This window comes from Giraffa tippelskirchi, chromosome 2, assembly GCF_054371585.1.
Source record: "Giraffa tippelskirchi isolate mGirTip1 chromosome 2, T2T-mGirTip1v1.2.pri, whole genome shotgun sequence".
In the NCBI taxonomy this organism is placed as follows: Eukaryota; Metazoa; Chordata; class Mammalia; order Artiodactyla; family Giraffidae; genus Giraffa; species Giraffa tippelskirchi.
In genome coordinates, this window is record NC_137276.1 from 64,888,213 (window position 1) to 64,912,877 (window position 24,665).

The window sequence follows — 24,665 nt, forward strand, 5'->3', positions numbered from 1 at the left end:
TCTGCCACTGATCTGCTCAGCAACCCTCTTTGTTTTGATAACAGAGGCTGCTGTAGAATAGCCCCTGTCCCATTCTCAGCCCATGTAATTTGAATGGGGCTGACCCACGTCCTGACTCCACTAGGGGGAGCATGACCCATCTCTGGTATATCAGAATTATGGTGGCCCAGTAAGCTTCACTTTCACTTTTCACTTTCATGCATTGGAGAAGGAAATGGCAACCCACTCCAGTATTCTTGCCTGGAGAATCCCAGGGACAGGGGAGCCTGGTGGGCTGCCGTCTATAGGGTCGCACAGAGTCAGACATGACTGAAGCGACTTAGCAGCAGCAGCAGCAGCAAGCTGGGTCAATGAGAATCAGCTCTGGGAGTTTTGCTGGAACTAATGAAAAAGAACATTTCTTTTCCCCCACTGGGGTTGATAAACTGGTGAGAAGTGAGCCTAGGAGTGCTGGTGTGCCTCTCTGCCAATACAAAAAAGCAGAGCCAGCGCTGAAGTCAGATTCCTGCTCAACCTAGCACCTAGATACAGCCATGCCTGAAATCACTTACACTTTTGAGTTATAAGAGCCAATCCTTTTTGTTTGTTTGTTTGAGCCAGTTAAAGGTTTCTGTACCTTGCGACTACGGGTCCTGACTGACACAAATGGACGCTGGGAGGGTCCCCTGTCAAGGTCTCAGCAAAGACAGCTGGGGAGGTCCAGGAGCCCACTCTTCTGTGGTGCCCACACTCAGAGAGAGAGGACTGCCCTCCTGAGAGATGGCTGGCACCTGTCCCCATTAGAAGGTAGGTCCAGGGCTTCTGGCCCACTCAAGCTCACTATCTCTCAGGGACAAGGCAGAAAACTAACCTTGGGCACAACTTCATCTTTTCCCAGGTGGGTGCCTTTTCCACATTGTTTCCCTGGCCAAGGAAGCCTCATCATGAAGAAACCAGATGCTCTAATACACCAACACCACAACCTCTGAGGGCTTGGGGGTACCCCCTCCCCTAACTGCCCACACTCCTTGGGCAAAATCCCTCTGGACGCCTTCCGATGGTTTACCCCAGAGCTCAGTTGCCCTGCAAGGGAGACAGGACTCACCAGGACTGTTAGCACTGAGGTCCCCACGGTGACATTCTCGTACAAGCTGACATTGTACAGTGGCTGGCTGAAGATGGGCCGGTTGTCATTCTCATTGATGAGGGTGATCTTCACCTTGGCATAGCCCACATGGTCAGGCACACTCTCATTGGCAAAGAGCTGGGTGTGCAGAGCAGGGAACCAGTGAGCACTTGTATGCTTCTGGACCCCTTGTTTTCATAAGTCCCCCTAGGGCCTCCACCCATCCAACCCAGAGCACCTGTCTGAGTCACTGCCCAGCCCTGATGTGTGCTCCTGGGAATCCCTCCATCAATGCTTACAGGGGTCAGAGTGGTCACAGAATCTGCTGGGGAGGCAGGGGCTAACGGGGGCTGGACTGGCTGAGGCTGGGCAGTAGAGGCTCTTGATGGGCTTCTGAGACTGTGATGGTACCTAACAAAATTCCACTCAATTCTTGGACATTTCCTCATCCTCCTTGAAAAGGGGAGACCCAGGCCAGGCCCTGCCATAGCTCGGTGGGCTTCTCTAGGTCAGACCCACAAGGGAAGAATGGGGAGAGGTAGTAGGGGAGATTTCAGGGGATAGTGTTGCCCCCTGCCTCCCCTGAAATCCCCCTCCCAGCCAAGGAGAGGTGAGGGGACTTACGTCAAAGTCGTAGCGGTCCACAGTCTCATAGTCCAGGGGGATTGCCACTCGGATGCGAATATCTGCCTTCCCTTGGACGGAGGTGGGGGAGATGATGAAGTGCTGGGAGTTGTTCCCCACCAGGTACACCTCGAACATGCTGTTCAGGCCCTGGGTCAGAAGAGAGAAGAAACCAGTCAGAGCGTAGGAAGCCAAGGCCCAGAGAGTGGCTGGAGGAGCAGGGCAGTGGGGGTAGGGGAGGCAGATGAGGTGCTGGGACCGAAGCAGGACTTGTCAACTCCCCACCCCAAAGTGGTCTGGCCTCCCCTGCATGATTCTGGCTTGGCTCCCTGGCCCTCCTGCCCACGTCCAGGCCTTCTGGAAATTTCCTCCAATTCTTTTTGCCTTTATCAGCCCATCAGATGCCCACAATATCTCTTTTGGGTGGTTTGGTTCATTTTCCATCTCCCACTCCCTCTTCTGTTCCAGTGACACTAACTGGGGGAAGTATCTGCAAGACCCAGCAGGAAGATGGTGGAAAGAAGAGGAAAGAGGGCCAGAAGGGAGTGGAGGTGGAAGAAGCAAGTAAGCATTCATAGTCAGCTTGGACCGGAGAGGGCATGAGGGCTGGAGCAGGACACGGCTTTTCCTACATCCCCTCTCTGGATCGTGTCAATCAGGGGGAACACTGCCTTCCTTACATGTGGAGTAGGAAACACCCAGATGGCTGAGTGGCAAAGTGAACCACTGTGTGCCCCTCTCTGTGGCCAGCCGTGGTGGCTGGGAGGACACAGGATCCCAATTAGTGCAGAGCTGCCGTGCCCTTCACTGGTTCTGCCAGAGCCCAGAAGCCAGAGGCCATGGTTTCAGGAGAGGAGGCCTCATTCTAGGTTAGGTGTTTCTGATCACTCCAATCAGGGCCAGGGTTCAGGGAGCCCTCAGATGCTGCCTGGCTTGTCCTCACACAGGATGTGTGATTTCTCCATGCTACCCACACCCCAAATCAGGGGGAGGAGCCACTACTGAAGGCAGGAGACAGGGCTTACTGACTCCCCAGAGACTGGCCTGCTCTGAAAGTGATCCAGGCTCCTGCATGGGGGGAACTAATCCCCAAACTAGAACCCCCCCACCTCAAACCTCAGCAGGGGACCTGTGGTTTGGAAACAGTCAAGAGCCTCTCTCCACCTCTGAGGAGAAGCAGGGAAGCCTAGTTGGTTACTGAGCTAGGCTCTCAGCACCAGAAGGATGCATCCTCCTTCCCAGCCTGCATGACCCTCCCCCTGGCCCGGTGTCTAGCACAGCCCCTCTGTGCAACTGGGGGCTGGCAGGGAGGCATGCCCCTTTTCTTGGCTACCCAGGGATATGTCTGTCAAGGGGCTTCCTTCCAGAGCTTGTTTCTGTTGAAAGAGGGGCATCCAGGCAACCTGGAAGCCTTTACACAGTCAAAGAGGGAAGGATGGTCCCAGCAAGGTTAGAAAGGACCCCCTCAGTGAAGCCTGATGCCCCCAGAGCTGTCCCTTAGGTGCTCAGATACATTTGTGCAATGAATATATTTTAATATTTACCCCTAGGTCTTTTGAGTTTTTTCTACTTACAACTACAAATTGGTGAAATAAAGGCACTGCCAATTTTGGGGTCCAGGCAAGCAGCGGGCCCTCCAGGGTCTCCAGGACAGAAGGGCTCCCGCAAATTGTGTGGGCAATGCTCCCCTGGCCCTGTTGGCCTGTGGAGTTTCCTAGGCTCCCTGGCATAGAATCTATCTGTCAGATGGAGGAGACCAATTAAATGCCCGAAGGGGCACTAACAGCCAAAGCCAGCGGACTGTGACAGCTCCAAGCAGCTGACATCAATACCTCTTCCACCCCGAGAGGGTGGGGCTTTCTGAGCTGTGCCCGCAGCAAGTGGAGCAACCCCCCACCCCACTGCCCACCATGACTCCCAGCCTCTGCCCTTCCCAGGCTCACTTACCAGGTTCTATCAGTGGGAGTCGGTCAGTCAAAGGGTATGGAGACAGAGAAGGAGCCGGAAAGGTACCGAGAGGAGGAAGGAATCAGAGAGAACGTGGTGAGGTCCAAGGTCAGGGTAAGGGAGAGGGGCCGAGATGGACCCCAAAAGCACACCTGCTCCAGAGGAATGGCCCCTCTGCAACTGATGGGCCACGGCCTCTGGGGGTGCCAAGGAGGGGTGGGTGTGTGTGTGGGGTGCACCCAGGTGCTGGGGTGTGAGGAGGTCTATGCAGCCCCACACTCGGGGAGGGGGGACACAGAGGAAGATGGCACAAAGTTGGGAGGGGGCTGGGATACTGTCTCCCTGAGCTCCCTCCCTCCTCACCGAGAGGGAGGTGGGGAGTGGTGCAAGGCTGGGAGAGGAGGGGCTGTGCCCCTCTGCCCTACTCCCAGGAGACTGGACAGAACCCCTGGAGGAAACGATCCCAAGCATTGTCATGTTTTAATCTTTCTAATACAGAAAATGTCCACAACATAACAGACTTGGGAAGCCTTCACATACTACAAAAGTGTAAAGGGCACACGACCGACACCCTTTCCCCACTGTCCCTGCCACTGGAGAGTCTTCCCCAGAGACGACCACACCCCGATCTTCAGTATCTTTCCCCAGGAAATCCATGAGCATATAAGCACTGTGATCTCTGGCTTGCCTCTTCCACACAAACAGTAGCGTGCTTCCACTTAAAACCATGTTCTGAAGCTTGATCCACAATTGTACAAAGAACTGACAATACCAACAACAACCACACAGCACACGTTCACTGGACACCAGTGAACTCTGCCAGAATGACCAAAGAACAACCCTCTGTAGTTGTGGTGGGACGTGGGAGCCCAAGGTGCAGCCCATCCCCAGGGCAGTGCAAAGCCACATCAGAGCAGGCGCACCGCACCATAGGTGCTCAGACGCCAGGGGGCTTCAGCAGCTTTTCCTCACCCGTTACTCTGTGCGAGCTTCTTCTCGTGGGCCACATGATGGACATGAAGGAACACTGGAGCTTGGGAATGCCTCTAGAAGAAATGGAACTCACAGAGGTGGGCAGCAGAGTGAGGATAAGAAGAGCCCGGCGCCCAGGCCAGGGTGCCTTGCAGACCAAGGGAAGCAGAGTTGGGGCCTGACGTGGGCGTCCCCTAAATGCAACTCCTGGGTGTTGAGGGGCACGTATTGGAATTTCAGCCAGCAGTATGCGTGGACTGAGCAAACCGAGATGGCACTGCTGAGCACCCCAGGGCCGAATCTAAGAGAATGCCAGCGGAAGTGGCTGCCCTGATAGGGGTTGTCTTAGGAATGAAGGGAAAATGGATTCCAGATGGAGAAAGTGGCTTTAAACACGAAGTTCTTGGGCCTTAGTGTGTATTAGAATCACCTGGAGGCTTGGTAAACTACAGATTGCCATCCTCCCTCCTCCAGGAATATCTGATTCAGTAGGTCTGGGGCGGGGGTGGCCGTGGGGTGGGGTGGGGGTGGGGGGAGGGTTGTGAATTTGCATTTCTTACAAGTTCCAGGTGATGCTGATACTGCTGCTGGTCTGAGCCCACCATTTGAGAACAACTGGTCTAAACAAAGGCGTGGAGAGGGGAATGAATACTTAATAATGAGGCAGACAAGTGAGCTGATTGCAAAGGGTTCACGTACGGAAACTGGGGATCCTGTTGGGGTATCAGGGGGTTGTGTCTCTCCTGGAGGCCCACCGCAGGCACCCTCTGGAGGGCTCTGACCTTGTGTCCATGCGCAGTGGGGACACCAGGGTTAAAAAAGGAAGATGAACTTGGTGGCCATGTGCAAATCACACCCGCGCAGCCCTCCTTACCTGGCTGCACGTCAGAACTGCCAGTGGAGCTAGAGAAGAAACACAGATGCCCGGGGCCACTGAGTCAGACTCTGTCAGGGGTGGGGGCCAGGCAGCTGCATTTTTAGACAGTCCCTAGGGAACCACGCTGCACAATCAGGGAAGACCTCAGGCAGGACAGGGAGGGCAGCCTGGAGCACCCGCAGGGATCCAGAAGGGCGAGCAGGGCAGCGTGGAGTGGTAGTTACCCACCAGCCACACATCAAAACTGCTGGGGGAGCTTTAAAGTACCCCCATGGCTAGGCTGCACTCCAGACCAAGGAAATCAGACTTGGGGTGAAGGAGATGAGACATCAGGATCTTGTACGGCTCTCAGGTTACTCACTCTAACGTGCACCCAAGGATGAGAGCTACTGAGAGAGCAGTGGTTCTCCGGGTGTGTGGCGGGAACCAGTGGCATCACCTAGAAACTTGTCAGAAATGCACAATCTGGGGTCACACTCAGAAACTCTGGGGGTGGGGCCCAGCACTATTTTAGCAGACTCTCCAGGGGTTCTGATGCACGCTGATATTTGAGAATCAGCTGGACAGAGCAAGGCTGGGGGCGGGGTGCAGAGCAAGTCAGAACAGTGAGAAAACTGACCAGCGAGATGTGGTGGATGAGAGGCTGGAGAGAGGACCAAGTGGGGCTGAGACCATGGTGCACAGACAGAGGGACTGACGGGACACCTGGGAAGGTGGTGCTGAGCTCAGTGCAGATTCAGAGCGAGCACCTGGCCAGGTAAGAGCACTGGGTTTCCTGGCCCCTTCAGGTGAGATGTCTGGGTCTCAAAGAATGAGATCTCTCCCCTTCCCTTGATCTGCCACCAGAGGCTGGAAATGCAGTAGGCTTGATCCTGCAGCTGTCAGGACCCTTCATATGGCTGTCCTGAGACCCCAGGACCCCTCTGGCTAAATTCTCTCAAATGCTCAGGCTGCACCTTCCAGAATCTGCCAAGAAGGACTTGGCTTGTGACTCTCAGCCCCTTGGCATGTGTGTATGGGATTCTTAACCTGGTTCGCTAAGTGAGTGCAAACCCTCTATGAATTGCAGCCCTTGGCCCAGGAGCCTTCAAGAACAGCCGCTTCCATATACCAAGCCCCAACCATGTGCTTCCCATACCTTGACCAGAATCTTCACAACATCCCACTGACATCAGCATCGGTCCACCCCTTTTTACAGAGAGGGAAACTGAAGCCAGAGAGGGTAACTTGTTCAAGATGCGCAGCTTGGGTCAGTACTGACTCACAGAGTCTAAGCCCCTCACCACCCTGATCTCCTGGTCTCCTACATGTTGCTCCCTCTCTAGAACGCTGTCCTCATGGGTGCAAAGAACTGGCATCAGATGGCACTGGAGGACCCTTCCTATATTCACTAAATGCCAGGAGTGAGGCCCAAGGGGCAAAGCGCACCTCTCCCAAGATAAGGGAGGAGGTAGAGGGGAGGGAAGTCAGATGGCAGAGGGTACGCCCGTTCCTCCCAGTCCTGGCTGGGTCTCCTCCCTGCCCTTGCTCCTTGCTTGCTGCCAGGCTACTTGGTGAGGCAGTGAAGGAGGGAGGTGGGGAGAGGCAAGAGGCCCTCTTGGAGCTGTCGAGGGGCAATTTTGTTGGGAGGGAAGATAAAGAGAAACATCAAAAGGAGTCCCAGTGTGTGTGGAGAGGAGCCCGGTGGATTAAATTCTTTTCCAGCTAGGAGAGGCGATGAGAAGGCTGATAGCTGGCAGCCGCAGGTCCCAGAGCCGAGCCACAACGTCTGCCCTCCCCGCATCAGGCTGGGGAGCCGCCTGGCTGCCCGTGGGGCTGTGACAGTTCAGCTTTATTTATTTATTGGAGGGAGAAGGACGCATGAAATCACTCCTCGCTCCCCCAACCCTGTGCAGCAAGCTATGATTTGCTTTGCTCCTGGTGACTGAAGTCTTGCCACCCCCTGTGGAGGGCAGCACGTCAGCCCCTGGCCCAAGTTATCAGCTGCTGCCAGAAGGGGCTGCCTCCCCCTGCCTCCTGGAAGTAGAGGGCTGGCCTTGAGAGCAGACATTGCCCGGCAAGGACACTCTCGCCTCACCTCTCTGCAGCTCCCACAGTTAACATGGACTCCATGATGGACCCAATGTTGTTTTCAACTACGTATTGAGAGTTTATTGCAACCATTAGCTCACTGTGTGTTCACAACAACCCTGGCAGAGGCCAGGGTGGGATTCACACTGGCTGACAGATGCCATATGCAGGGCCCTTCCCTCCTGGGGAGCAGATTCTGCCCTGTCAGACCACTATGCTTGCTTGGGGCTGTCCTGTGTGTTCTCAGAACCTGCACCTGACTTCTCTCTGGATATGGCTTCCCCCGGTCATCCCCTGGTACTTCCCTCTGCAGATGACCCTGTGCCCCAAAGGAGGAAGGCCTGACCTAGCCCCCAGGCTCCTTCATCCCTCAGACTCTAGCTGGGTTCTCCCCATCCTGAGGCACTTCCCTGCTGATGGTGGCACCAGTTTGCCCCTTGGAGATGCTCATCTCCCTCTGCTGTTGGTCAGGGTTGTAGCTGGGTTGGTGATCCAGTGGTGTAATGTAGCAGGGAGAAGGGTCAGAGTTGGGAAAACAGACTCTGTTGCTTCCTAGGTGAGTGACCTTGTACTACTGGAGCCTCAATTTCTTCATCTGTGAAGTGGGGAGAATAAAGCATAACCAATAGGATTAAGCAGCAGTGTTGTCTCTCTGCCTCACCAGGTTTTGGTGGGTGACTTGTGGATTATGTTTTCTTGCCTAAGAAAGGAGTCTCCCTAATGGCAGGAGCCTTGTGTGTTTTTCCTTTGTACCCAAATGCTAGGGGGCCCTCGTCCATCCTATAAACCACAACGTGTCCTGGAGGGGACTTTAATTCCTTCCAGAAGAAGAGGAAGGACTAGGGTCACATGCATGCAGGGGGGACTAGTGACTTCGTAGTGTCGTGAGTCACGATGAAGAAGGGCCAGGGACCACTCCAAAGGCACAGAGAGAGCTCTGTGAGCTGGTGGGACACCCTGAGGTGGGAATGGGGCTGGAGATTTGGAGTGTGGAGATGGGCCCACAGAGTCAGTGTCAGCCTTACAGAAGCCCCATCCAAAACTTGGGCCAGCCAGGGAAGAGCCCTCTGACCAGTGATTTCAGGATGTAAGGCCCTAAACTTCAGTGGTGGCTTTAGAGTTAGACCTGAGTCCAGATATAGGTAATATCCTTGCCAGCTGTGTGATTTTTTTTGCACAATTTTACCTCCTTGAGCCTCAACTTTCTCATCTGCAAAGTGGGAAGAATGCAGCCTACCTGATAGGGCTATTGTGGGTGAGCTGCAAAATCTTAGTAAAGTGCCTGGGATGGAGTAAATGCTCAACAAAGGAGAGTGGTTATTATTGTTCTAGAAGGGAAGGGGGGTACTCCTGGGGTAGGGCTGATTTCTAGACCTTGGTTTGGCCAGGAATGAAGGTAGCAGGCAGAGAAGGATAAAGGCTTGGATGTAAGCAAGGGGCCCTAGGTCTCCCTCCCTCCTCCACTGTGCCCTGTTGTCTGATCCATGCTATTGAGCGACAGAAAATCAAAGTCCACAGAAGATGTATTCTTTATCACTCCTTTGTCCATCCTTTCACTTAATTAACTCCAATCAGACATGCCAGAGTAAACTTGGCAGGGGGCTGGCCTCTCCTCATCCCTTCACTCAAAATTTGCTGCTTCTCCCTCTAGTCCCCACATTTAAGGGGGACACCAAATTGCTCTGGCCCCACCTGCCCGCTGGGGGCTGCTATCCCAGGCCCACTGCACAGAGAGCCTGCTGTGAAGTCAGAGTCCAGGGGATAATGGGGAGAAGCCCTGTGCTATCACTGCCTCCACCCCCTAACTCTGCCTCATCCCCAGGGACCTTCCAAGTTTCAGAGTCTCAGAGAACTGATGCTGGCACCTCCTTGGTAATTTCTAGGTGAAGAGCCACCTTCTGTTTCCTTGTGTCCCTCCCACTCAGGGGCCCAGCAAAGCCCACACATGTCACATGGTGGGATCTCAGCTCTGCTGTGTTTTTCTCTTCTGCATTCCAGGGTTGCCTGGCTCAGAACCTCAGCTTTTCTTCCCTGGGAGTGGGCCACCACTTAGGCCTTCATCAGGATGCTGAGTGCTGTCCCTAGTTGACCAGTTGTCCCAGTCGGCCTTGGCCTGAGAGGGTTCCCAGGATGCAGCAAAGTGGAGGACGGACCTTCTTTCAGGCTCTCAGTCCACCTATACCCCCTTCCCAAATTTCTGTGTGGTTTGGGCCCTTGAGCATCGTGAGCCTGAGGTCAGGAAAACCAGGGATCTGAGGTTTTCTCTGGATCTGCTATTCCTCTCTAGGGCAGGCCCTTTTGTCTCGCTGGACCTAAGTTTTCTGATCTGCAAAATGGGAAGCATGGGCCGGGTGATTCTCCAAGGTCCTGTAATGATAATTTACCTTCTGTGCTCTTTCAAATTGCTTTTTGCTCCTCTTGCACTCGCTCTGTCCTCTCCTCCTTTCTCTCCCCTTCCCTCCCTCTCCACTGTTTCTTCTTTTTCTATCCCTCTTCTTCCTGCTTTCTTCCCCCTCACCTTCTTCTTTTCATTTTCTCCCTCTCCGCTTTACCTTCTACCTCCAGCTCTTCTTCCTTCCCTCCTCCTCCTCTGTTCCTCTCCAGCAGATCCCACCCTCTTCTCCCCAGGTTATCTGTTGAATTCTACACACGCCTGCACAGACGTGTGCCTTGGATCAATCCGAGGCTGCCTTGCCTTCAGCTTATCTCAGCTCCAAATGATTGATTTTCCCTCTTTAAGAGTAATTTGCTGGTGAATTCCATGTATTGCAAAAACCCCTGTGAAATCTCATTCAATCCGATTGGCAGCTGGCACTTTGGAGAAAGAATACTAGAGAGCTGTCAGTTCCATTGCTAGCAGACGTGTGTATTATTTGCCTACAGAAGAGGGCGCGAGGCAGGCAGGTGCTCCTCACCTGCACGTACACACCTCTCTCCCTCTCTCCAGAGGGATCTGGCCTGTCAGTCCTACAGCCAGTCCCAGCACTTCTGGGAGATGAATTATATACAGTGTGCAGGTCCTTGCATTAAAGTAAATGAGGGACAGACACTTTCAAATTCTGTTTTCCTAATCTGCAGCCCATTACCCTAGTGCACTATGGGGATCTCACACTTCCCAGCTACACCTGATGGCCTCTTTCTCTGCCCCTGTCCCCACCCCTCCTGTCCCTGGGTACTGAGTCCCAACTCCAGTGACCCAGCAAAGCCCATGTCACAGAGTGGTAGCTCAGCTCTGTTGTTTCTTTCTCTTCTGTGTTCCAGGCTTGTCTGGTTCAGAGCCTTGGGGTGGGTCCCCTCTCAAGCCTGTATCAGCGATGATGGGCACTGACCCTCACTGAACAGCTGTCCCAGTCTGTCTGGGACTAACAGTATTCCCAGAATGCAGGTTTAAAGTGCTATAACCATGGCAATCTCAGGAAAACTAGGATAATAGGTCCCCCACTCTATAAGGAGAGTCTGAGAGCCCAGCAGGGGCCAGCTGGAACCACTGCCCAGGTGTGGCATCCACTGGGTGTGGAAAACAATGAGTCTAAGCATTTAGTTCTAACCACACCAGCCCTTGAGTTCCACGGGTGCTCCACAAAGTCTGGGCTCACTTTAGAGGCTCAAGCCCCCAAGCAGCTCACACCAGGAGCTGGTCTTTACCAGTGGGGATGGGTGCACCGCTGACTAGCAGCCCTTGCTCAGCCCTGGTGTTTGTGGATCACAGGTGCCACTGCCACTGGTGTCCACTGGATACAGCAAAACTAACTGTACCACCCCCAGAGACGGAACCAGCCACTCTGATCTCATTTCTATGTCCCAGGCAAATAGTCATTTCTGGTGGGATCCAAATCTTTATTTAGGCTGCCCTGGACCTCTAGGGGTCTGAGCAATCAGCCCGGTGGGGCACTTACTGAAACAAAGTGGCTTCAGGGAGTACTGGTCCGGAGGACTAGGCTCCCCTTAACAGTGTGCCTGTGGGTGTGGCCGAACGGCAAGCTTTATGTGGAAGGGACCTTTCCAGGCCCACACATGCAGGGGACTGCTGCCCAGGCCGGAGGTACTGGGTTGGTACCTTGAATGTAAAGGGCAGAGGGACCAAGTGAGATTCATGAGACCTGAGCTCTTAATTCCGGAACAATATGCTCCACTCCACAAGATCCCAAGGAATCCAGGCCATACCCCCCTCCCCCATCCTCTCCTCACTCCCTCCCTCCTGCATGGGGCCCTGTTTGAAGGCACCTGCCCTCAGTGGAAAGCCTGAAGAGTCCTCGTGGCCTGGCCTGCCAGCATGGCAGCCACTTTTCTAATAATTAGGTCTGCTGTTCTGATCAGAATCTGCCAACTTGGACCTCACTCGCATATCTGGCTTTAATTCCCTTTCTCATTCCACCAGCGAACTCTGCACCAGAGTTTTGGCTGGGGTTGGGGCAGTGCGCTAAAGGGTAAGTGTACTCAGAGGTGCAGGAAGAACAGGGCAAAATGCAAGATAAAAGGGTGTGCATCCCAGTCTGCCCCAAGGCCAGAATTGTCCTGCCCCCACTCAGGGCACCTTCCACAGAAGGTCATGTGGCCTCCTGGGCAGGACGGCAGCAGGAGGAGGATGAGCCTTGCTGGCACTGGCGGAGGGGGGCTGTCCTCAGCTTCAGAGCAGGGAGGGGCAGGGTGTAGAGCTGGCAGTGGGCCTTGCACTGAGCAGCTGCCTGGCTCTGTCGATTTACCATGCTAAAACTATTTCCCTGTTCCCACAGAGAGAGAAATGTGGCAAGGCAAAGAAATCTAAACGCCTTATGGAAATCAGGAGGGGGACTCTGCCTGCTGCTAATCACACCACTTTATATTCCTCTGCCTCTCCAATAGTCAGTCCACCTTCAGCATGCCTCTGGGTGGCATGGAGTGGGGCTGAGAGGGATCCCATTGCCTCAAGAGGCTTGGGGTGGGGTGGGGTGGGTAGAACTCAAGACTGTTTAGAGGCCATGACCCTAGGTGTCTTGGGAACTGGAAGGGAGTGGGTGAATTCATCTTCCTGCTCCGAGCCCTCTGCCCAGGTGGTCTGCCCAGCCTTGGGGCCCCTTCCCTCAGAACACAGGCACCATAAGTGCCCTATGGAAAGGGTCTTGGGCTGGAACAGGGCACTGGGCTCTAGGAAGATGGATGACCCTGCCTGATAACAGTGTCACTCAACTGCCCCAGGGCATCCTGAAGTCAAACCCAGGCACAGCTCAGGTTTGCAAAGAGCACTGTCTATATGATCCATGCCATGCCTTTCCAGGCACACAGGTATTGGACACATAGTAATTGTGGTTAAATAGACAAAGCAATACAGGCATGAGTGAATGAGCTGCATGATATATCTGTGAATATACAAGTGTGAGGAAAAAAATCTGAAAATTGAGTCTGTAACACAGAGACTCAGAGAGAGAGCAGGTGAGGGTGATGGAGGGAATTCAGATAAAGAACTAAGTTCGGGGAAAGATGAAACCAGGAGCCTGGCCATGCCCAGTGGAGTGGTGGCAGATGGTGGCAGCTGCCATCTTTTCTTCCATCTAGCCTCTGCCCTGGCCTGCCCTCTGAGCTTCTGCCACTTCCATCGCTGGGATTCTAAACCCGAGCCTTACTCCAGCCCTCACCTTCTGCACAGACCCCACATCTAGCCCTCATCCATTAGTGCTATCTGCCATCACCCTTGGTCTCTATCCTCTTTCTCCTTCTGTCCAGATTAACCAACCTAAAGATGAATCAGCTCTGAGGGTATCACTTGCACTCAAGAACCATCGATGGCTCCCAACTGCCTACTGAATTAGGTTCAGACTCACTGTGGCACTCATGGCCCTCCAGCCTACCTTTCTCGCTAAATTTATAGGAGGGTGGTATTACATATGTGTTGAATTAAATGACAGTGGAGGGAAGGACAGTGCTGAGTGTAAAAGTCCACCAGTAGTGCTATTTACGCTGGTGCCTTTCACATCATCTTTTTTGGGAGGAAGAGGGTGGAGAAGTCTTCAATAATATAAATTTTTATAAATTTTATAATGAACATGCAATGGAATTGACATCTGGGGGCATAGAGTTCTAAAAACTTTAGAATGTATAGCTTGGCATTCCCCCATCACAACCAGGCTAGGGATGTCCACCCCAACCCCAAACTCCCTTGTGCTCTTTCTTTCCAGCCATCCTCTCCTACCCTGAAACCCCTAGGAACCATTGGTCAGTTCTCTGTCACTAGAGTTCTGTCTTGTGAGAATGTCATAGAATCACTCGGAAGCAGCCTTTGAGGCTGGCTGCTTTTGCTCAGCAGAATGCCTTGGAGATCCATCCGACTCTCACTTCACCTTGGTAGCCTGTGTATTTAAGCACACTCCCGTTCCTGTAGGATGAGTTAGCATATCTGCCCAGACTGCGGAGCTAGGGGAGGAAGCCCTGCATCCCTCTAAGGGGCGGGCCATCCCAGTGTACTGGGGAGATCTTTGAAGGTGGACTGGAGAAGACGGTTAAGTGGATTAAAAAGAAAAAAACAAAGCCTGGTGGGCTTGCTCAGTAAATGTTAGTGGATCTGGGCATTCCCTAATGAGGCTAATTAAGAGTTCTTATGCTGAAAACAGAAAAGTAAACACAGATACATATGCTAATTGGGGACTACTGGTAGATGCTCAGGCAGCTGCCTCCTCCCTCTCCCCTCCACTGCCTCAATCGGTCTCCTGTCCTTCCGTGCTCCCTCTTGGTCCTCCTCCTCCCTCAGGGGCGGTTCCTTCTCAGTGTCTCTGCCGGTTCATCCTCATCTCCCCTAACTCTGAGGTGCCCTCCAGCTGCTTGGCCCCCCGCCCTGCTCTCTAGTCTACTTGTACCCCTTTCCTAGGTAAGCCCAGTTAGACCCGTGACTTTAACTACAATTCAGACTCTGGCAACGCTCCTGTTTCCTACTTGGCTTCCTGGCACTTCTATTTGAATGTCTAACAAGCAGGTCAAACCTAATGTGTTGAAGGCTAACCTACAGCTTCCGCCTTCTCCTTATCAAAGCTACTGCTTCACCAACTCAGGAAGTAAGACTCCAGGTTCCTAACTGCTCAAAGAGCTCCTGAAGTCATTCTCGGCTCAGTTCAGTTCAGTGGCTCAGTCATGTCTGACTCTTTGCGACCCCATGGACTGCAGCAAGCCAGGCCTCCCTGTCTATCACCAACTCTTGGAGCTTATTCAAACTCATGACCATTGAGTTGGTGATGCCATCCAACTATCTCGTCCTCTGCTGTCCCCTTCTCCTCCCGCCTTCAATCTTTCCCAGCATCAGGGTCTTTTCATATGAGTCAGTTCTTCACATCAGGTGGCCAAAGTATTAGAGTTTCAGCTTCAGCATCAGTCCTTCCAATGAATATTCAGGACTGATTTGCTTTAGGATAGACTGGTTGGATCTCCTTGCAGTCCAAGGGAGTCTCAAGAGTCTTCTCCAACACCACTGTTCGAAAGCATCACCCCAGCAAATCCTCTCTCTTCAAAACAGATCCTGGAGCTGAACACTCCCTACCGCTGCACACATCCTACAGCCCTTCCCTCCTAGGAATGGCCCTGCTCTACTCTGTCTATCAACCCAGGCAGCCAGCACATTCTTACAGTTTTTGAATTGAGATACAGTTCATCACTTTAGCCATTTTAATGTGTGCAGTTCAGCAGTTTTGAGTATATTCGTGATACTGTACAACTATCACCTATATCTAGTTCTAAAATATTTTCATCACCCAGAAAGGAAATCCTGTACTATAAGCAATCCCTCTTCATTTCCTTTCCCTCAGCCCCTGCAACCACTAGTGTGCCTTCTGTCCCTACGGATTTGCCTATTCTAGACACTTCATGGAAATGGAATCACCAACTAGGTGACTTTTTGTGTTTGGCTTCTTTCACCTAGCATCATGTTTTCTAGGTTCTGTGTTACATCATGGATCAGAACTTCATTACTACAACAGCACTACAATATTTCACTGTATACCACATTTGTTTATCTACTCATCAGGTGCTGGGCATTTGGGTTGTTTTCAGAGTCTGTCCTCTTGAAAAACTTTAGTCAGATCAAGTCTCTCATTCCCTGCTCACTGCCTTCCTGCTGAGCCCTGACAACAGCCAGGCCTGTCTGCCTCCTCCCCTACCCACAGGTCTCCTTAACCTGTAGCCACACTCCTGCTTCACAGCCACCACACCAGCTGCTCCCTCTGCTGGGAATGCTCTTCCTCCAAATATCCACAAAGCTCACCCCCACTTCACTGAGGTCTCTCCACAAACATCATCTTATTGGAGAGACTTCCTCTGACCCCTTCTCCTCCCAAGCACTCCCTTAGGCCCCTCACTCTGCTGTCTTTTTCTCCATGGCTCCTGTCACCACTTGACATATAATAATATATATCGATTTGTTTCTTTAATCTTCTACTGCCCGAGGGCTGGACTTCGGCTGTGTGCTCACTTATGAACAGTGCCTAGAAAAGCACGTGGGACGGAGTAGGTGTTCAACAAATACTTGCTGGATAAATGAACAAATGACCAATTCCTGCCTTCCACTCAATGGGGGAGCTGCTCTAGGGCATCCCTCTCCTGCTCTTGGCGTGGGTGCCCACTCCACAGCAAGCTTCACTAGCCGCTGTGTGTGTTGGCCCTGCTCTGTGACCTCATGTGGAAGGTTGCTCTCTGAGCCCGTTGAGCTCATGTAGGAAGAGCAGAGGTAACATCTGCCCGCTGACACCAGGCTCGGGGCCCTCGTCAGGACGAAAGAGAGGAAACATGCTCTGCTCTGTGCCAGAACTTCTTTCCAACCTGGGACGTGAGCATTCGGAAACACTCATTGGACTCTCTCACGTCCAATTCCTTTTTCAAATTCACTGGGGAAACTAAGGCCTAGAGAGGAAGGAGGAAATGTCCCCCCCAGGCCTTCATAGACAGTGACGATACAGCCCCAAAGCCCTGCCTGGCATGGAAGCCCTCCTACCCTCTCCCACCCCGCTCCTGCACCATTCTCCCCTCTCAGGGGACAGAGGAAAGCAGGGGAGAAGGCTCCCTGCCCTCCGTGGTGGCCGGCCTCACCGCAGCTGCCCTGTGGGGCCTTGCACTCCCTATGCCTGCTGACAAGGAGGTTTCCCAGCCCATGATCATGGTGATGGGGAGGGACACCAGCCACGGCACCCAGCCACACTGTGCTTACCCCTACCCTTCAAGTGGGGGATGAACAAGACAACCACCAATTGCTATTGGGGCTGTGATGGGGGGTGGCGAATGGGGCAGGCGGGGGAGGGTGGGAGTTAGAAACCACGATTTGGAGAGAGGCTGGGCTCACCAGGGCCCATGGTGAAGGGGCACCAGAGTGGGCATGACCCAGCCAAGTAGTGATGGAGAGAGGATGAAGGTTATTAGTTCTGCTTCTGATCTGGGTGGGGGTCTTCAGGAGACCAGCTGCTGCTTTTAGGCAGCACGACTCTGAGGATAAAACGATACTTTCCAAGGGGAGGTGTGGGTGTGGGGAAGGGAGCTGAGTAAGAGGGGAGCAGTCCCCTAGATCCAACACGGATGATGACCTCCAGTGGCTGGCAGGGACTTCAGAGCCACAGGTACTGGGGTGGGGTGGAGTGAAGTATGGGTGCTGGCACTGCTTCACACTCCCTGCCAAGGCTAAGGGGCCTGGTGTAAATAGCACGCTAATTAGATTTACGGAGAGACTAAATTAGGAGGTGTCTAAATCATGCTGAGGACACCCTCTGGTCCCGGGAGAGGCTAGAGCTGCTTGCTGGGAGGAATCACACCACAGGATGCAGCCACACACAGAAAAATCCTAATAATCATCGTCGTGATAATAAGAACCTCAGCCAAGGCAACTGGGGAGAAATTAATGGGAAAAAGCACTAATGGGGCCGCCCTGCTCCCCCTGGCTTCCCTTTCAGAGTGGCTTTGCTTTGAAGTCAACAGATGTTTTCCTGGATAGCCTAAATCTTGAGAGAGGAACCCTAGCAATGTGCACTGAAGCCATGACATGGCAGAGGTCGTGCAGACAGACCCCTGCCCACAGCCAGGGCAGAGGCAGTGCTCACCCAGGTCCCAGCCATGTTGACTGTGGTTTGTGGGGATGTTTAACCCCTGCTTAGCAACAGAACTAGCAGAAACCCTTTCAGAAAGAGGAGCAGCTGGGATGGCCACCTGGCTGGGGAAGAGGGGTTAGGCTGACCTCCTCTTCTCCGTGTGTCTTGTCTTGGCTGTTGCCTGGGCCAGATCACCCAACCCCTCCCTCCTGTCTGCTTTACTTCAGTGATGAAGTCATGAGCTGAGTGAGGCATCCAGAATGTCGGAGGCACTCCATCTACTGCCTTTACATCCCCTGGGGGATTCGGTGGGAGGTGGGTGATTTCCCAGATCCCAGTCATCTCCCTAATGGAGGGGAAAGAAGGGCCTGGATGACTGGATAATCACACATCCACAGGGAGCAAAAACCTACATCTGCCTCCACGGATGCCGGCAGTCTGCCCCTCCCTTCCCTCCCACCCCTCCGCCTCCCCAACCCTGCCATCTCTCTTCAGCGATTCTAGAGTTTGGTTTCTAGCTCAAATTGCTTTGGAAAATAGGGAAGCAGAGGTCCATGCCTTGGGTCATACTGGCAGGTAGGGAGAACTCAGGACAGCGGGGATCACTCCCTGGGGTGCCAGGGACGTATATTTCCTGTGCCTCTACTGCAAAGTAGATGCTGGTGGGTGGATTTACGGGGCCTGGGTGAACAGTGGCCTGGAAGCTCCACAGCCAGAAAATGGACCCTCAGCTGAATGTGTGACATGGAGAAAAGGGCCTCCCTGTTCTCACCCACCTCACCCTAAACAGATATTCAGTTCAGGATGGCAACTCTGAGAACCAGTGGAAGGTTGGCCTTACAGCCAATGCCTGAGGAAGAAGCTGGGCTGAAGGGTGGCAGTTACTGAGGACAGGAATTAAGGAGGGGTCTTCCATCTTTTCTGTGCCATGGACCCTCTGACAGTCTGGTAAAGCCCACAGACCCCCTTCAAGAGAATAACATTTTAGTTGCATAAAATAAAATACAAAGGACCACAATGTCGATTAATTACCTTGAAATACAGTTATCAAAGTACTTGAAAACAGTATTATAGTACAGTTACATGCTTATTAATGCATGAAACAATAAGATTTGGCAGCGGGTCTAATATATGCTGTAATTTCAAAGTAGTGATGAGTGTAAATGATATTTTGAGATCCCTGTGACACCTGTAATGTGATATGAAAATATCTGAGATTTCTCTTGGGCTCAGAGTCATAGGTACTCCTAAGGCTGCTGTGATTTGTTTCTATTTCATAATCAAAGAGATCTCAGAAGTTCAGGTAGAGGTTAGCAAAAATAAAGATGCAGATTTTTCTCCATCCAGTGTCAAGGATGCCTTGGAGAGTCAGTGGGCTCCCACTCCTGGATTAAGAACCCCTGGACTGAAAAGAAGTCTGGGAGAGACTTGAGGGGCCAGCACTGCAACCCTGCAGGGCTGCGTGGGGAGAAGGGCCAGAGGGATCACAGGCCGGACAGACCAACTAACAGGAGCGAATGAGAAAATGAATTTAAATAAATACACGGTTATGGACTGGGCTCCCTGACAGGCCTGGAACACATGTGGAATGGAAAATGAGGGTGATAGATAAAAATAAAGCCAAGACGGACAGGAGAACGGGAGCAATCTCTCCTTCTCACTGCCTGCCTCCCCCCATCCCTACAAATAAACCCAGTATTCTGGAATATGGTCTTTTCTCCTCATCATTTGCTTTCTTTTACTTGTTTGTTTGGTGATGTTTTCTCCTTGGGGAGGTGGGTAATGCTGGTTTTTTCCTCCTGTGCTCTTCAAACAAATGAACTGTGTCATCTCCTGCCTGAAACAGGAATTAGCTCCTGCCAGATGTGTCCCTGTTCACCTCTGCAGTGCAGCCACCCTCAATGTCTCACCTCCCCCTCACCTTCCTACCAGCCAGGTTGTAGGTGGGGGACCCAGCTGCTCTAGTGGGACCAGATCTCTGAGAATGGGGAGCCCTGGCTGTAAAGAGGAGCCCTGAAGCACAAGCAAGAAGCACAGGGGTGTTTAAGGCCAAGCTCTGAGACCCACTGGCTGTGTGACCTTAGGAAAGCCCCTTAACTTCTCTGAACCTCAACTTCCTTTGCCCTAGAAATGACACAGTAATACACATATCTTCCAGGGCTGGAAGCAAGAATTTTTAGGATTTTAAGAGTGTTTTTTATGGGCCAGGCACTTCTAAATACATATATAGGCCCATTTAATCCTCATAATAGTTCTATGAGGTAGGAATTATTACTGCCTCCATTTTGCAGATAATAAAACTAAATTCATGAGGGTAAACAAGTCTCCTAAGGTTACACAGAACAAAAGTGGCAGCATTAGGATTTGAACCCAGGTAGTCTGGCTTCAAAGCCCTTATTTTTTAACAACTCTAATTGGCTTTTTCTTCCTAACCCATAAAGGGATACCCCAGATAGTATCAAATAAAGAAGCATATTGGTGGGGGGAAGAGGCTGGGGGTGAGGGATGAGGCCCACAAAGGTACCAGGCCTATGCACCCAAAGTGGGGAGCAGAGGCGACTGGGGCAAGAACAGGGGAGGGAGGATGGGCCATTGTTGGGAAGCGGTGCGGGGTGGTTAGGGAAGCTTCAGGCGGCACCCTCCCTCTTCCCACCCAGGTCCTCTTGGACAAAAAGAGTGTTAGGTTTTATACTCTTAAGGTTCACTGGTCCAACCCATGGTTTCCCAGAGGTGGTCACTGAGGCACAGAGAGAGGACAAGGCTTGCCTGGAATCCCTCTGTGAGGAGGCGTGGGACCTGGCTTCCCTGCTCTCTCTACCACCATCTTTCCTGGGCAGTCCAGACAGGCCTGGTAGCAGAGGGCTATGGCCAGAGTTCAAAACCCTGGGTCAACTTGAACATGGGAGAGCCTCTGTCACAAAGACTGAAGACGGCCACTCAGTGGCCTCCTGAGAAGTGTTCTGAAGGCATTTCTTCTAGGTTTTTTAGGTTTCATTATAAGGGGTCTGGGGTTCTCTGGCTTCTTGCAAACACTTAAGAGAAAACTGGCTAAAGGGCAGGAGAGCCTCAAGTCAGGCACTAGGATGCACCTGCCAGCTGGAACAGTGGTCAGTGGAGGTGGGGGCGTTTTCTGTGCGGTGTTTCTCTGCTTCCACCCGTGGCCCCTGTCAGCCCCCCATTTTCAACACAGCCATCAGGGAGCTCCTTAACAAAGATGACTCAGAGCATGTCTGCTGGTTCCCTTCCATGCTCACAGTCATGGAAGAACACCTTCCTGCAGCTGGTAGGCCTGGCCTGGCCCCTGATGATAGCACCAGCCTCACCTCATACTGCTCACTCAAGCTCCCTGGACCATCCCATCAGCTTCTCCTCTGCTCCTTGGAAATCAGGTTGGATCCCTTATAGGGGACCTCTGCCCTTGCAGGGGAGCAGCACCCTTTGCAACTCTGTATGGCTGACCCCTCCACATCACTGAACTTCAGCCCCAAGGGCACCTTTTGGGAAAGCCTTCTAGGACTCCTGAATCAAAAGTAGTCCCTCTATCCACCACCCATCACTCAGCTTGTTTCCTGACTTCCTGACCCTCAGTCCCGCCTGCAGTGATGTTGGTGCCTACTCCTCTAGCTTCCCCACTAGAATGAAATAGAAGCTCTTGGAGGGCAGGGACCACATCTTCAGCACCATTTCCCCAGTGGTGAGCACACAGTAGGTACATAATAACGTTTGTTGACTGAATGAATGCATCATCCCCCACCTGTGTACATTTCAATATATTCCCTTAGAAATGCCAGGGGCAGAGGGTGGCCAACAAATTAATGAGGTCTGAAGGCCATTCTTTAATGACTGAAATTCCAAGAACCAGGCAGTAGAGACCTCTCTGGGCAGGATATTGGCACCCCACCCTACACCCCAACCCCTCTCTCCTGCAAATATATTCTTAAGCACAGTAGCAATTCTGTTCTAAGAAGCTGTGGGTCAGAAGTAAAGTAGATCAAATGCCCCCAACTCCTGAGAAGAAAGGCAGGATGTAACACGGACGTTATTTCTACTGACGAATATGCAAGAAGAATTCTCCATTTTTAGCCCAGTCAACTGGGTAGGGTTGTGCATAGTGCAGAAACAATATTTTTTTAAGAACCCCTTTGCTGGAATTTTTAAAGCAGCCAGAGGCATGGATGGGCTTCCACACATCCTGCCTTCAGCCCCCAACCCTTCAGTGTCAGAATGCAGGTAGAAGAGTGGCTTTTTAGGACAAGTGAACAGAAACTTCCAACCCTCCCAATCAATGCAGATGGGAAAACACGACAGCCTGTGTCTAGCTCAGCTGTAGGTAGGACTTGAGGAGGGCTACAGGCATGATTAGGAGAGAAAAAGTTGACCAAAGTGGAAACAGCAGAGATCATGTTGAGGGCAAGGGAGTGGGTAACAATGCGGTAGGAATCCAAGTAGGTAAGTGTGTAGTTATTTCCTGTGGCTTCCAAGAGAACAGCAAGGAGGAGACAAGAGAACACCCAGCTGGTGGAATGAGGCTGCCACAGCCTTTAATTTGAAACTCAGAGATGAGCTCCTATACGGAGGCTGACTCCTGGGGCCCATGCCTAGAGACTTTTTTGTGTGATTTTCATTACAACCATCTATTTGCATCTCAACTGTCACAAGGTGCAAATGGGTGGTTGTTGGTTTCAGCCCCCCCATCCCTTTCTCCTCTGGCTTTTATGTGTTTTCTATAGCTGGGCAAAGGGGAGGAAATTACTCAGTGAGATTTGACAATGGAGATGGAGTCCTTGGGACAGAGAAAGGGTCTCTTTCAAGCACCTTTAGGTGCATTTGAAGGGTCTGGCAGAGCTCGAGGTTCATCAAGAGGCTGAACAGAATCTGGAGGGGATGGCAGGCATTATCTAGTTTTTGTGAATTAGGTTAGCATCCTTATTAGGAACGGCTGCCACAGAGGCCTGACTGAGAGGTTAAACTGCTTCCTGCTTCCCTTTCAGCCTTCCGTCAGCACCCTCTACTGCCCCATAGTGGACCTCTGAGGTCACCTTCCTACAAAAACTGTTGAATTTGGGCTTCAGCATATGGGTACTGACTGATGATCCAGTTTGGATAAAGCCCTGGGCTACCTCATTGCTTCTTTTATCATTCAATCATGCTTTCAACTCAACCAAAATATATTTTTGTAGTGCCTCCCAAGTGCCAGGTAGAGTATGAGGCACTGGGTGGTTACACTGGTGGGCAAACAGACCTGCTCCTACCCATGGGTCATTCAGTCTAACGGGGAGACAGACACTCTTGAGATCACCACACCACCAGTAACTGCAAAATCACAAGCATGGTGAGTGCAAAGGAGAATCATGTTCTAGAGAATCTATGACAAAGGGACATGAGCTCTCCTCATGCTCCCTTCTCCAAGTCTGCTCGATAAACATTCTCCTGCCATACCTAGCAAATCCAGAGTCACTTTCAACCCAGACACAAATCCCAACAGATGGAGTCTCCCCTCAGAAAGAGAAGTCAGAGGAATGACAACTCTTTTATAACAGCTCTTGCTTCCTCTTTGAGGTTCTCTGATTTTCCCCAGACTTGGGACACTTGGGCCATACTCTGCGTGCCAGTAGCCTCTATCTTGTGTTCTTGTTGGCCCTGTGGCTGAATACTCCACCCTGGGAACCTGGGGCCTGACTGTCAGCACCCAAGACCAGACTTTGGGAGTATTCACCTGGGCAGATCTGACCACCCCCCACCCCCCTACCCCGCCCAGAGGTTTGGAGAATGGAGAATAAATGGGAGATACAAAAGAGCAGGGCAACTGAGACAGCAATTTTTCTCTCCTTCTTATTTAGGAACCAGCCCAGGACCACATCTGGGGTGGTCCAGGTGCAGCTCTACTGGGAAACTGCAGGAGGGCCCAGGTGACCTCAGAGTGGGATGGTCTGGGCTGCCTATCCTCCTCTCTCTCTGCAGCTTGCTGTGCCCTGGAGAAGTGTGACCCTGTGGGAAGGAGGCCAGTCCTCTACTGTCAGAGACACTGGCCAAACCCCAATGGATCAGGGCCCCTGCCGTCAGCATTCCTGCAGGTGTTTTAGACAGGCTTCCAGGAAAGGGAGCCTGAGGTAAAACCCAAGGGCACGGGGTAGCCTTGAAATCCCACAAGTCGAGGTAAGCATGCCCTGCCGGGGGTGGTGCCCCCTCCACCCATATGGTGAACATCTGTGTGTGGCCAGCATATGCCAAATCCTATACACTATCAGCTGATCTCCTCCTCTCCGCACACCTTGTTGCTGTCCTTTGTGGCAGACACAAATATTTAGCTGCTTACTTACATCCCCCAGCCTTCAGGCAGTGAGGTGGGGGCACATACCTAGTGCTGGTTGATGGGCCTTGAGCAGAAGTCACACTTCCAAGATGAAGCAAAGAAGGGCCGGTGCTTAACCCTGTGCCTGCCTCCTGCCACAACCACAATCCTGCAGAGTGTGCGCCTAAGTGACCACACCGAGGGGCTCTCCCTGTCTACCCTGGCTGGACAAGTAGTCCAAGGGAGAAATAAATTGCTTTTGCAGGGTTAATTTGTTCCTGCGATAGAAACTGACTGATATATTGCCTATTTTTTATTACACAGATGAGCAAAGTGAGGCTTAGAAAGGGTCAATGAGTCATCCAAGGTCACGGAGCTAATAAATGGCAGGTATGGCCCTGCACACAAGCTCCAGCTGATTCCTTGGCTTGGCACTCAAGGCTCCCCAAGGTCTGTGTCCCAGTCCACCTTCCCAGTAGGCTACTCCACAATCCCCGATCAATTGCACAAGTTACTGCCTGTTCCCTTGATCTACTTATAGGTTTCTCCCTCCAGTCCTCTCTAGGGGCCATGGCCTGGCCCCCCAGTCCTCCTGAGCACCCTTTCACCATCTGATTTTTACCCCAAGGCTTAGCCCTAGGACCCCTCTTACCACAGAGTCTTTCCTGATCCTCCCAGTCCCTGCCTCCCTCTTACTCAGCTGAGCTCTGGAGCCTCACTGCCTACAGTCACTGGACCCTGGACCACACT

General features: G+C 52.2%; 1 protein-coding gene and 1 long non-coding RNA gene across 2 annotated transcripts in view; one reads left to right on the plus strand and one right to left on the minus strand.

Annotated features, from left to right (window-relative positions):
* The window catches only part of CDH23 (cadherin related 23), a 434,929-nt gene that overhangs the window by 184,576 nt on the left and 225,688 nt on the right, over positions 1-24,665 (minus strand). Inside the window, exons 12-13 of the mRNA XM_081567063.1 lie at positions 1,730-1,879; positions 1,085-1,243 (exon numbers count right to left, since the gene is read on the minus strand). Of these exons, the coding sequence (XP_081423189.1) occupies positions 1,085-1,243; positions 1,730-1,879 (309 nt within the window). The remainder of the gene's footprint in view (positions 1-1,084; positions 1,244-1,729; positions 1,880-24,665) is intronic.
* LOC145536914 (uncharacterized) lies at positions 10,092-16,134 on the plus strand. Its single transcript, XR_014076082.1, has 3 exons — positions 10,092-12,563; positions 14,236-14,332; positions 15,050-16,134. It is a non-coding gene; the product is annotated as an uncharacterized LOC145536914 (long non-coding RNA).